This window comes from Pseudophryne corroboree, chromosome 6 (genome assembly GCF_028390025.1).
Source record: "Pseudophryne corroboree isolate aPseCor3 chromosome 6, aPseCor3.hap2, whole genome shotgun sequence".
Taxonomy (NCBI): domain Eukaryota; kingdom Metazoa; phylum Chordata; class Amphibia; order Anura; family Myobatrachidae; genus Pseudophryne; species Pseudophryne corroboree.
In genome coordinates, this window is record NC_086449.1 from 365,407,039 (window position 1) to 365,421,109 (window position 14,071).

The window sequence follows — 14,071 nt, forward strand, 5'->3', positions numbered from 1 at the left end:
CCCGCCAACGGACAGGTTACGTTGGGAATCCTCCCCTAGGGTAGACAAAGCTTTGACACGCTTATCTAAGAAGGTGGCCCTGCCGTCACAGGATACGGCCTCCCTAAAGGATCCTGTGGATAGGAAGCAGGAAGGTATCCTGAAGTCCGTTTATACACATTCAGGTACCCTACTGAGGCCGGCAATTGCGTCGGCCTGGATGTGTAGTGCTGTAGCAGCATGGACAGATACTCTGTCTGAGGAACTTGATACCTTGGACAAGGATACTATATTACTGACCCTGGGGCATATAAAAGACGCTGTCCTATATATGAGGGATGCCCAGAGAGACATTTGCCTACTGGGCTCTAGAATAAATGCAATGTCAATTTCTGCCAGAAGGTTCCTGTGGACTCGGCAATGGACAGGTGATGCAGACTCAAAAAAGCACATGGAGGCTCTACCTTACAAGGGTGAGGAATTGTTTGGGGACGGTCTCTCGGACCTAGTTTCCACAGCTACGGCTGGGAAGTCAAATTTTTTGCCGTATATTCCCTCACAGCCTAAGAAAGCACCGTATTACCAAATACAGTACTTTCGATCACAAAGAGGCAAGAAAGTCAGAGGTGCGTCCTTTCTTGCCAGAGGCAGGGGTAGAGGAAAGAAGCTGCACAATACAGCTAGTTCCCAGGAACAGAAGTCCTCCCCGGCTTCCACTAAATCCACCGCATGACGCTGGGGCTCCACAGGTGGAGCCAGGAGCGGTGGGGGCGCGTCTCCGAAACTTCAGCCACCAGTGGGTTCGCTCACAGGTGGATCCCTGGGCTATACAGATTGTGTCTCAGGGATACAAGCTGAAATTCGAAGTGATGCCCCCTCACCGTTACCTCAAATCGTCCCTGCCAGCTTCCCCCATAGAAAGGGAAGTAGTGTTAGCGGCAATTCACAAATTATATCTCCAGCAGGTGGTGGTACAGGTTCCCCTTCCTCAACAGGGAAGGGGTTACTATTCCACTATGTTTGTGGTTCCGAAACCGGACGGTTCGGTCAGACCCATATTGAATTTAAAATCCCTGAACATTTACCTGAAAAGGTTCAAGTTCAAGATGGAATCGCTCAGGGCGGTTATTGCGAGCCTGGAAGAGGGGGATTTTATGGTGTCTCTGGACATCAAGGATGCTTACTTGCATGTCCCCAATTTTCTGCCTCATCAGAAGTACCTCAGCTTTGTGGTACAGGACTGTCATTACCAATTCCAGACGTTGCCGTTTGGTCTGTCCACGGCTCCGAGAATATTTACCAAGGTAATGGCGGAAATGATGGTGCTCCTGCGAAAGCAAGGAGTCACAATGATCCCATACTTGGACGATCTCCTCATAAAGGCGAGGTCCAGAGAGCAGTTGCTGATCAGCGTAGCACACTCTCGGGAGGTGTTACAACAGCATGGCTGGATTCTGAATATTCCAAAGTCGCAGCTGATTCCTACGACGAGACTGCCCTTCCTGGGCATGATTCTGGACACGGACCAGAAGAAGGTGTTTCTCCCGGAGGAGAAGGCCCAGGAGCTCGTGACTCTGGTCAGAGACCTCTTAAAACCAAAACAGGTGTCGGTGCATCAATGCACGCGAGTCCTGGGAAAGATGGTGGCGTCATACGAAGCCATTCCCTTCGGCAGGTTCCATGCGAGGAATTTTCAGTGGGATCTGTTGGACAAGTGGTCCGGATCACATCTTCAGATGCATCGGCTGATCACCCTATCTCCCAGGGCCAGGGTGTCTCTTCTGTGGTGGCTGCAGAGTGCTCACCTTCTCGAGGGCCGCAGGTTCGGCATACAGGACTGGGTCCTGGTGACCACGGATGCAAGCCTCCGAGGGTGGGGGGCAGTCACTCAGGGAAGAAACTTCCAGGGGCTGTGGTCAAGTCAGGAGGCTTGTCTGCACATCAATATCCTGGAACTAAGGGCCATATACAACGCCCTGAGTCAAGCGGAGCCTCTGCTTCGCAACCAACCGGTGCTGATTCAGTCAGACAACATCACCGCAGTGGCTCATGTAAACCGCCAGGGCGGCACAAGAAGCAGGGTGGCGATGGCAGAAGCCACCAGAATTCTTCGTTGGGCGGAGAATCACGTGCAAGCACTGTCGGCAGTGTTCATTCCGGGAGTGGACAACTGGGAAGCAGACTTCCTCAGCAGGCACGACCTCCACCCGGGAGAGTGGGGACTTCATCAAGAAGTCTTCACACAGATTACAAATCGATTGGAACTGCCACAGGTGGACATGATGGCATCCCGCCTCAACGAAAAGCTACAAAGGTATTGCGCCAGGTCAAGAGACCCTTAGGCGATAGCTGTGGACGCACTAGTAACACCGTGGGTGTTCCAGTCGGTCTATGTGTTTCCTCCTCTACCTCTCATACCCAAGGTGCTGAGAATCGTAAGAAAAAGAGGAGTGAGAACAATACTCATTGTTCCGGATTGGCCAAGAAGGAGTTGGTACCCGGAACTGCAAGAAATGCTCACAGAGGACCCATAGCCTCTGCCTCTCAGACAGGATCTGTTGCAACAGGGGCCCTGTCTGTTCCAAGACTTACCGCGGCTGCGTTTGACGGCATGGCGGTTGAACGCCGGATCCTAGCGGAAAAAGGCATTCCGGATGAAGTTATTCCTACGCTGATAAAGGCTAGGAAGGACATGACAGCAAAACATTATCACCGTATATGGCGAAAATATGTTGCTTGGTGTGAGGCCAGGAAGGCCCCTACAGAGGAATTCCAGCTGGGCCGGTTCCTTCACTTCCTACAGTCGGGAGTGACTAGGGGCTTAAAATTAGGGTCCATAAAGGTCCAGATTTTGGCCCTATCCATTTTCTTTCAAAAGGAACTGGCTTCTCTTCCTGAGGTTCAGACGTTTGTAAAGGGAGTGCTGCATATTCAGCCCCCTTTTGTGCCACCTGTGGCACCTTGGGATCTTAACGTGGTGTTGAGTTTCCTGAAATCTGACTGGTTGGAGCCACTTAAGACCATGGAGTTGAAGTATCTCACGTGGAAAGTGGTCATGCTATTGGCCTTAGCTTCGGCTAGGCGTGTGTCAGAATTGGCGGCTTTGTCATGTAAAAGCCCCTATCTGGTTTTCCATATGGACAGGGCAGAATTAGGGACTCGTCCGCAATTTCTGCCGAAAGTGGTGTCATCTTTTCATTTGAACCAACCTATTGTGGTGCCTGCGGCTACTCGTGACTTGGAGGATTCCAAGTTACTAGATGTAGTCAGGGCTTTGAAGATTTATGTAGCCAGAACGGCTGGAGTCAGGAAAACTGACTCGCTGTTTATCCTGTATGCATCCAACAAGCTGGGTGCTCCTGTTTCAAAGCAAACTATTGCTCGCTGGATCTGTAACACGATTCAGCAGGCTCATTCTGCGGCTGGATTGCCGCATCCAAAATCTGTAAAAGCCCATTCCACAAGGAAGGTGGGCTCTTCTTGGGCGGCTGCCCGAGGGGTATTGGCATTACAGCTTTGCCGAGCAGCTAGTTTGCAAAATTCTACAAGTTTGATACCCTGGCTGAGGAGGACCTTGTGTTTGCTCATTCGGTCCTGCAGAGTCATCCGCACTCCCGCCCGTTTGGGAGCTTTGGTATAATCCCCATGGTCCTTACGGAGTCCCCAGCATCCACTAGGACGTTAGAGAAAATAAGATTTTACTCACCGGTAAATCTATTTCTCGTTGTCCGTAGTGGATGCTGGGCGCCCGTCCCAAGTGTTGACTTCTTCTGCAATACTTGCTTAACTAAGGGTTATGTTATGTTTGCTCTGTTGTTGTTCATACTGTTAGCTGGGTAAGGTTATCACAAGTTATACGGTGTGATTGGTGTGGCTGGTATGAGTCTTACCCTGGATTCCAAAATCCTTTCCTTGTACTGTCAGCTCTTCCGGGCACAGTTTCCTTAACTGAGGTCTGGAGGAGGGACATAGAGGGAGGAGCCAGAGCACACCAGTAGTCCTAATTCTTTCTTAGAGTGCCCTGTCTCCTGCGGAGCCCGTCTATTCCCCATGGTCCTTACGGAGTCCTCAGCATCCACTAAGGACTACGAGAAATAGATTTACCGGTGAGTAAAATCTTATTTTAGGCACTTAAAAAGTTTTAAATTACTTTATTGGTGAAAAGGTGCTGTATGATTTGGACATGATTGTGTTTTTACAATTGCAGGTGGCTGTCACATACATCCCGACAAGACCCTCTCCAGGAGGGACAAAATGCTCTGTTAGAGTAATTTTAAAATGACACATATACCGTATTTTTCGGACCATAAGACGCACTTTTTCTCCCCAAAAATGTGGGGGAAAAAGTATGTGCGTCTTATGGAGCGAATAAGAGCAGATGCAGATGGAGTTCGCGGGTAGCGGCGGGTCCTGGATGCTGCTGCTGCTGCTGCGCCGTCATCAGCAGAGCGCGGCGCATCTCAGAGCCCAGCAGCAGAGCCCGGCATCATGTGACTCCCCCCTGCTCCCCCACACCTCCTCCCTCCTCAGGAGTTTCCCTGCAGGCAGCGTTAGCTGAGTGCCTGGACATGGGGGAACCGGCGGGTCCTGGATGCTGCTGCTCCTGCTGCGCCGTCATCAGCAGAGCGCGGCGCATCTCAGAGCCCAGCAGCAGAGCCCGGCATCTACCCCACACCTCCTTGGTCCTCAGGAGTGCACCCGGGGCAAGCGTTAGCTGAGAGCCTGGACGCGGGGAACCACTGGTACTGTCTACAATATGTGTGTGTGTGTGTGTGTGTGTGTGTGTGTCTGTGTGTATGTGTATGCTGGCTCTGATGTGTGTGTATGTGTGTGTGTCTGTTTGTCTGTCTGTGTATGCTGGCTCTTTTTTTCCCAGTTTTCTTACTCTAAAAACTAGGTGTGTCTTATGGTCAAGCGCGTCTTATGGTCCGAAAAATACGGTATACGAATAGAAATTTGTATGCACCCCAAATTTAAGAGTAGATCATTTATTTTGCAGAAAAAAAGCATTGTTTCTATCATTTAAATTTTTTTTTTAAAAACAGCTATTTGATACAATTTAAGAACCCCAAATACTTTAATATTGCCACTAATAGAGTTTTGTATGGTTGTCTAATATCAGCAAGTCCTTTTTTTTTTTTTTTTAGGTACAGGCATCTTTTCCCATTTTCAATTTTATACTTTTCACTTGTAAAACCAGCAACAATCATCATCCCTTTTCTACTGGTTTGCACATTAAACGGGAGCGCGCATATCAATGTTAAGTAAAATTAATGGTCGACAGGCTCGAAAAGAAAACTTAATGTGTTGTACTTTACCTCCCACAGCCGCAGAAATCTGCTGCCAGAGACAGCACTCACTGCAGAGGGACTTTACTACCTCAGCAAGAGTGGTAACATATCTACTGTAGAGCAGTGAATGGTGGCACTCTGGACAACTTAAAAAAAACAAAAAAAAACTTTTTCATATAAAAGTTGTCTAGAGTGCCACCATTTCATTTATTTGTATATGCAGGATTGGACTGGCACACAGGGGAAACCCGTGGTGGGCCCCACTGACTAAGGGCCTACCTCCTCTGCTAGGGATAAGGCATACTTCCCAACTTTACAGATTCCAGCGGGACAGTCCTACTATTCCGACACTGTCCCACATACGGGCTGCAGTTACCCATGGACAGGGACGAAGGTTGGGAAGCCCTTGATCACCGCTGCCCTACATGCATGGCATCTAAACAGTGCAAGGAGGTGAGCCAAGGGGCTGCTCGGAGAGTGCTGGGCACGATACCAAAATACTAAGTACAGAGTCGCACTGCGAGGCCATGACCACTTTTTGTCCGTGCACGTGGATCACCACTTCATAGAGGCAAAAGTTAGGAGGTATGAATAACGTTACAGAATTCTACACTATACATTTGTTACCTTATACTGCACAGAGCTATGGTATATTTTCTACAGTGCGTTGTTATTAATCTGATACATAACCAGGCATGCACTAGCAGCATTTACTAAATATATTTATCATGGGGCCCAGACCATGAAGTATTTATTGGTTAGCTAAGCCTCTGTGGTCCGACACTGTGCTAAGCTTCTGTGGTCTGACACTGTGTGTATGTATGTATGTATGTATGTATGTGTGCAATGAATGCTGAACCTAATTTAGCTTTTTGTTTGGACATTGCACCTATAGCAAGGGCAATATCTTTTTCCTCTTGCATTTATAAGCTATGCAGGTCTGGTTATACAGCTTTGGATGTGTTTCCAGTAAGTGGAAGTGCCTCTCTCCTGTCATGTCTGTCACCTGTCATTCTGCATCATGAAGCGTTTCCTGCCACATGCAGGATACAGAAAAGGTTATCTATTTTGACATCATTATTTAACACTTGTCTAATGTCATTTTACAAATGTGTTGTGTTTTCTTTACTGTGGGGAATGAAAGCATTTGTAGTAAAGTTTAGTTATGGTAAACAGATATCAATCTTGTTACTCCTGTTCTTTTTTGGTTTCCCTCCATTTTCTGCTTTTCTATGATCCCAGCAGCTTATATTTCTTTCTATGTTATACGTTCTCCCTATGTTATACGTTCTCTCATACTAATTTAATACCTGCTTTTATATAGGGCCATCAAGAATGCCAAAGGCCTGCACAGCAAGAAGGAGATTCCAATTCACCGAGTGGCAGACATTTCTGGGGTAAGACTTGAGGCTTGTGTGTTGTACAATACAAAATTACAAATTAATGTAACTAGTACGCGGTCACTGGAAACTGTACAATGTCTGCTGGTCTGTACAAATTAGTGCAACATACCTGAGTCTGGTAGTTAGTACTCTAGCAGTTTATTTTTTTGTGCCCAAGTGCCTTCCTATGAAAGGGTGTCATGCTGGCACAGCTTGCCTTTGCATACGATTTACTAATCATTCTTCAATTCCTGTGTGGTGATAGCTGTTATCCGAAACATGCCTTCTATTCCCATCAGCCTGCTGTGCTACACGGCTCTGTTGTGCAGCTGCCCTCACTGTTAATTGCACAGTCAGAGTTGGGAATCTAGAAAATGGGCTGACAGTGTTGAAACTTGTTTTTAGAGGCATTTATAATCGAACATATCACAGTAATTATAGGCTGCGCTAAAATCCTGAACGCAACATTCGAGTTGATGTTGTAAGTCATGGTTCCTGATAAATTGATAATGTCTGAGCTATATTTGCAGATAAACACTATTTTTCACTTCTAGTTTGGTTTGCATGAGCCAACTGGTTCTGGTTAAGATGCTTAAGATTTTCTAGTATCACTGACTTCTCATAGGTTTAGTTTGAGAGAAATTGGCTATGAGGGTTCCTTCAAATCACCTTTACTTACTCTTTATTAAGTGTACAAAAAATGCATGCATTTGCTATCAAGCAGGTTTAGATACAGTGCTACTTACTGTATGTTCTATGACCCTCCGCTACTAGACCAGCTCAGAGTCATTGCTGAGAATCTGTTCACACGGTAAGTAACCTATGGGGCCCAGAAGTTTGTAGGCCCCATAGCAACATTTTGAATTGGCCCCTGTCCCAATACTTCTCGAGTGACACCTCTCCGCAGCAGGTGTTAATTTCAAGTAACACAATAGCTCCCTAGTTAATTTTTTGATCCATAGTAGTGTCTTAGTTAATTGTTATGCCCCATAGTAGTGACCTTTATGATCCCTATTAGTGCCCTAGTTCACATTGTCACATTGCAGGGCTACCAGTACACCCTCAGTTCACACTGACAGTGTCCCCAGTTCATATTATGAAACAATACAGTATAGTACCTTCACTTCATATTGTGCGACATTACAGTGTCCAAGTTCATTAAGCAACACTATAGAGCCTCCACTTCATATTCTGCCACATAGCAAGTGTCCCAGTTCATAGTATGTAACATTATTATGCCCTCCTGTTAATTTTCTACCACATTACAATGAGCAGGTCCAGGGGACATAACGAAATAAATGGTAGGTCCCAAAGTAAAAGATTGTAAGGACCCTTATGTACCACTGAGTGGTGGAAAATGTATATAATACATGTAACTTTGGCAGCAAAGGTGGCCCCATAGCAGCTGCACACCCTGCACCTATGGTAGCTACGCCCTTGCTTGGGGGTTTCTACGGGACCACACTCAGTACAGATTTTACAACCCGATGGGTGGTTTGCACTTGTATACAGCATAATAAGGAAAACACAAGCACTGGGGCACAGTACAATTTTATACAAAGAGTACACCCATAAGTATAGGAGTTTCAGTAGTACAATTCAGTAGGTGATCTGTTCAATTTGCCGGCTGTCGGGATCCTGGCGGTCAGGATACCAATGCCGGAATTCCGCCAGCTGGCATACCGGCGCACAGGGCCTATTTCCACTTCTGTGTTTACAACACCCATAGAGTGGAAATTCAGAGTCCGCAGCGTGCCCCGCTGCTGGCATTCTGCCGGGCGGGATGCCACTGTTGGATACTGACAGCCAGCATCCCGCCCGGCAGGATTACGTGCGTAATCCTTCAATAGGGTTTCAGCTGTGATTCTTCACATCTAGAAAGCCCACTGAAGTTTATGAAAAAGATCCAGTAATTCCACAGATTTATTAGACAGTCTGAGATTGTTCTCACTAAAACAGGGACAGTTAGTGCTTATGAAATGTTAATATACATTTTTGTAATAGCTAAATGGTAGCTGTGTATTTGTAATGTTTCCTCAGTCAATTGCAATGCATGAACTGTCTCAATGGATACATTTCGGGGAGCATCTGGTGATCTTCCCACCCCTCCTCCTTTTTTTTTTTTTTTTTTTTAGATGAGCAAAGTGTGGGGCCTCTTCTGAGCATGCACCAGACTGGTTGGAAACTTACTAAATCCACAATGGGCTGAAGTTTCCCTTAACCAGTGCCTGTTTAGAAAGGCCCCTGCTCTGGTCTCATGATGTGGGTGAAGGGTGATTGCTGGACCCATGTTCATTACTGGCTTGCAGTGTCACTTATTTGCTAATGGCATTGCTAATTGCCTACTGTATTTCACTACTTACCGAACTTGCTGAAAAATATGAAGCAACATTGGGCAGATTGTGTTTTTTCAGGCCTGGCCAAACTGTGGCTCTACAGCAGTTGTGAAAGTAGAAGTACCAGAATGCCCTGCCACAGGTCTGTTATTAGGAATTACTGGAAGGGGCATGCTGGGATGTGTAGGTTCACAACATCTGGAGAGCCACAGGTCACCATGGCCTTTGCTTTATTGTAGCATGGTTGCCCAAATGATATATAGTGGGATGATGACTAGTGGTGGGCTGGGCAGGGTGCCATCTGCCATTCAGTGGCTGCAGGCTTTCAGTGTGTGTTTAGCTGGTTGCTAGGCAATGGAGCGGCTTGCAAGCAGCCCAGCGTGATACGCCCCGGCCACACAGCTGAGAGCCTGGTGTCCTACAATATGAGCTCCTCCTAGCCAGTGCTTAATCAGCTTTTTATTGTGCTGACTCCTTGTAGTGGTGCATGCAAGGGGGGGGGGGGGGGGGGGGGTTCTGTATACCCAGAACCCCCCATGATAGACATTTTATTTTATTTTTGTACTGACCACCATTCTATTAGGCTCTGTTCCCTCACAGCAAAATGCTGTGATTCCCATGTAAATGAGATGTGAATCTAAAGAAATTGGGTCTTAATGGCCCTGCACCCTCACGGAAGACCCACGAATCGCGGAATTTTGATATAAGAGGGCAGACTAATAGAATGGTGCCTTGTCCTGCCTGCAGCTGAGCTTCTACTTAGTGAGTGGGGAGGTGTTTATCTATCTAGTTAGAGAGCGAGAGATACTGTATATTAAAATCTTGTCTTTTCCACTGTACTATGCCCATGTTTCCTCCTCCTTTTTCTAATTGTTTATATATCAATGGAGGAGGAGGAGAGGGAGGTGTGTTCAGAGTGGCGGCAGGATGCAGAGTTCTAAGACAACTGCAGCCGTTACATGATTGGACTCTCAGATCATGTCTGTCATACTGTATAATAGTTAGACTCGGGGCTGCACCACCGTCAACAGGCCCTTCAAAATTACATGCAGCAATGTGATTAGCTGTGCTGGGCTGCATGAGCAACAGCAGTGGCAGAATGAGTGCGCAGCTTAGTGAGGAACAGCAGAGCTGGATTAGAGGAACTAAATCTATATTGCCTACTTAAAAGTGAGTGCTTGTTCTAACTTCATCTTGCTTTGATTGCTGTGATTTTACATTGAACCCTGGTAGCGCCACGCACACACACAAATAAAAAACAACACAATACTCGCCAGCTTCGCTCCTGCTATCGAACCGCTGACCTCCGACTGGCTACCTGCTCCTCGGAACTATGGGAGAGACGTCATGATGTCTCTCCCATAGCGCCGCACACTGCTACAGCCGCAAACCGGAGCTCAGGTGAGAGCCCCTGCCTCCGGCTGCCGCTGAGGGGAAGGAGGGGGGACCCCAGCTGGTGACACAATCTCAGGGGGCGCCCGGCACTGGTTCAGTATCCAAATGGAACTGACGAAATGCAGTTTCGGCTCGCTTTAACCTCTGGTCACAGGGGCAGATGTAGTAAGCCCAGAGAAGTGATAAAGCAGTGCTAAGTGGAAGGTGATAAATGCACCAGCCAGTCAGCTCCTAACTGTAATTTTTCAAACCCGTAATAATTGGGTGGTTTATTATCACCTTCCACTTATCACTGCTTTATCACTTCTCTCTTCTTGTATCACTGGGGTAGATGTATTAAGCCTGGAGATGTAAATTCTTCTTTCTGTTTTGCATAGAATATAATACTTGTTCCATGAGTGCTTGTTAAACGGCAGCAGTATTTATTTTTCTAGGGTTTCTGCAGTGTGTGTGCGCAATGTAAGTTGAAATAAGTTGCGTGATGCCATAAAAGTATGTAAAATTACTGCAAAAACTTCTGCTTTCAGCAAGCCAGAATTTTTTGTTTTTTTTTGTTTTGTTATTTGGCAATAGAGCAAGTGCCCATGTTAAATCTTATAACTCCTGGGTCAGTCCCATAATTGCTTTTGTGTTATCTCGAGCAGTTGAATTATCCAATCGATTGACTATACAAAGCAAAGGTACAAATCAAATGATATCCAATTTCTGTAACATCTATCTTTATCTTAACAAACCATAATCTTGTATGTAAATCTATGATCAGGCTGCCCTGTTCATTTGTTACATAATACTTGCAGGTGCTATTTGAGCACTCTATTACACTCTGTACTCTACTGCACTTTAGATTACTTTGGTATTTATTTAGTGGCAACATTTATTAGAACCATGAGACTTGAGTATTACTTCCCTGTTTACATTGGAGATACTGCTGTGGGGATGAAGGGGTCTATTAATGAAGCAGTGGAAAAAGTTTAGAAGTTGCCAATCAGCTGCTCCGTACTACTGTATAGTATACAAATTATAAATGTTACTTCAATGTTGGGCAACTTCTCCACTGGCTCACTTCTCCACACTTTTCACCGTTTCATGAATAGACCCCAAAATTAGCAGTTCTCATAAGGTATGTACGTGACCTGCCTGGTTAACCTACGTGCCCTTTTCTATCCAGCACTCAAAATTGCTTTCAATATGTTAAAAATTTTTTAACATTCTCGCAATGTTTTCTATTCTTGCATGTTTCATTTAATCCCATAACACTCACTCGTGAACACACATACCGCTGCTGTAGATGACCCGATTTTAAGAAAAATAAGACTTGCAACCCATTTTCAGTCCTGCAATTAGATAGCAAAACCCCGCAGCTGATCTAGATCATATCTGTGCCAAGGATGAGAGGTCTTATTTACCTTCTCAATCCAAATCTCGCATACAAAGCAAACTGAAAGCAATAATACAAAAGTAACACTGATATTTATAATTGCATGCATACCAAGAAAGACACGGATTTTCAGATATGCATACATTTTACTGCCACCCCATCTTGTGTCATCCGGTGAATGATTTTTTTTTTTTTTCCTATAGTGCTTTGACATGGTACACAGGCTCTTTTATTAGAGTGAAGTTATATATTATGTTCACTGCTTCCCTGTTCTGTCTTGGATCTTTGTTTATTTCATAATCTCATATAGGAACATATATGTACAATAAAATAAGGGGCATGGATGGATTATAGGAGGGGCGAAAGGGGCGGTCATCCAGGGGCCCCCACAGTCTGTACCCCAGACTCACGGCTGCACTGCTTCAATTAACATAGAATAATTCTTCCTCTGCGGCGGCTCAGCTGTCCTCTAACACCAGCCGCCACTGAGGATCTGTACAAGAGATTTCCAGCGCCGACGTGGTGGGGTCCATAGCCGCTGCGACCAGCTCTTTCCTGCCTGTGTTGCAGCGACAGCGGCTCTGGACAGTCAGTGCCTCACGGGATTTCACGTCATTGTCCCGCGAGGCACTGACTGTCCAGAGCCGCTGCGACATAGGAAGAGCTGGTCACAGCGGCTCTGGACCCCACCACGTCGGCGCTAGAAATCCATTGCGCGCTGCTGAACAGACAAGCAGCTCATCTGACAGGCAGGTATCCCACACTGTCACCAATGATTCAAACACAGAAATATGTCTAAATATGGATGTATTTGTGTGTGTGTGTGTGTATATATATATATATATATATATATGTGTGTGTGTTGTATATGTGTGTATTATATATATATATATATATATATATATATATATATATAGTGATTATTAGATATCTATATACACATAGATATATATCTATATTTAGATATACTGTGTATATATAGTATATCACTTTGATCATTTTATTAATAGGGGCCCCCACAAGTTTGTTGCCCATGGGCCCCCACAGACCTTAATTCGGCCTTGGTAAGGTGTAATGTTTGGCTCTTTATATGGATAATCTTTCATATACTGTAGGCACCTCTACTCTGCATAGTCATGGTTCATAGTACCAACAGTGAGTATTTACAATGTAGGACAGTGCCAGAAATAGTGACCAGTAACTACCAATCATAATTGAGCTGCATGTTCATCAATATAGAATATCGGATCCGACCCGCGGGAGCGAGCACTGCATTATATTGCATACACACGGTAAGATATAGTGTGCTATTGCAAACTAGCCAGATAGTGTGCAATATAGTGCAAAAAGTCTTACGGTGTGTACCCGGTTTAAATTCCCTCAAACGATACTCTAATTCTTTCAACACAGGTATAGAATTGGGGGGGGGAACACTTTGATTTAAATCATTTTTTTCTGCTGCGGGGTACACTGGGCTGCACAAGTCTGGACAATGGGGTGTAGAGTAGGATCTTGATCCGAGGCACCAACAGGCTCAAAGCTTTGACTGTTACCAGAATGCACAGCACCGCCTCCTCTATAAGGAGGCGGTGGAGGAAGCCGCCGAGTACCCGGAAACAGAGAGGCGGAGAAACGCGTCACGTGATCGGGCATAGCAGTCCGGGAGTACGAGTGCTCACATACCGCTGTGATAGAGCTGGGACCAGCAGATACACGGACACCACAGAGGAGAAAGGGAGAAAGCAGGTCGAGCACTCCCTGGTTGAAAAACCCCCTGGGTCCAAATTGTCCTTACGAAAACAACAGTCTCCACTCAGCAAGACACCCCCGGTAAGAGAGATACGGGAGGGAGGAGAACTTTCTAACACTCGGCAAGGAGTGAACAGTGCTAAGATAAAGCAATAAGGAATAATAGTCCCCGTTTTGAAAAGCCCCCGTTAATTGCTACTACGGGTGGTAGGAGGACATTTAATATTGTTCTTAAGGAACACCTGCATTCTCTGGACCCAGCAATTAAGGGACTGCCATTTGGCTATTTAAATATAACCTGAGTGGATGACTAACCACATAAGTGAACAAGACTGCATGCCCTAGATTTTTGAGCAATACTAATCGACTAACAATTGATTTGCAATTTTAACGATCCATTTGTGATTACTGTGTTAAAGTTTTATGAATTGATATTTTATGTCAGTATATGGCCATATATGTTGTTTGTGGAATTAAAGTGATTTATTTAATTTAATTGATTTGTGACTGGACAGCGCTTCCTATTGAAACCTTGGTTTTAATATTTTAGTTTGCCTCCTC

The 14,071-nt window shown here is 45.5% G+C and overlaps 1 protein-coding gene across 1 annotated transcript in view; it reads left to right on the forward strand.

The window, feature by feature from the left end:
- Positions 1-14,071, forward strand: part of SND1 (staphylococcal nuclease and tudor domain containing 1) — a 1,401,087-nt gene that overhangs the window by 610,171 nt on the left and 776,845 nt on the right. Inside the window, exon 14 of the mRNA XM_063926687.1 lies at positions 6,595-6,667. Coding sequence (XP_063782757.1) covers positions 6,595-6,667 — 73 coding nt within the window. The remainder of the gene's footprint in view (positions 1-6,594; positions 6,668-14,071) is intronic.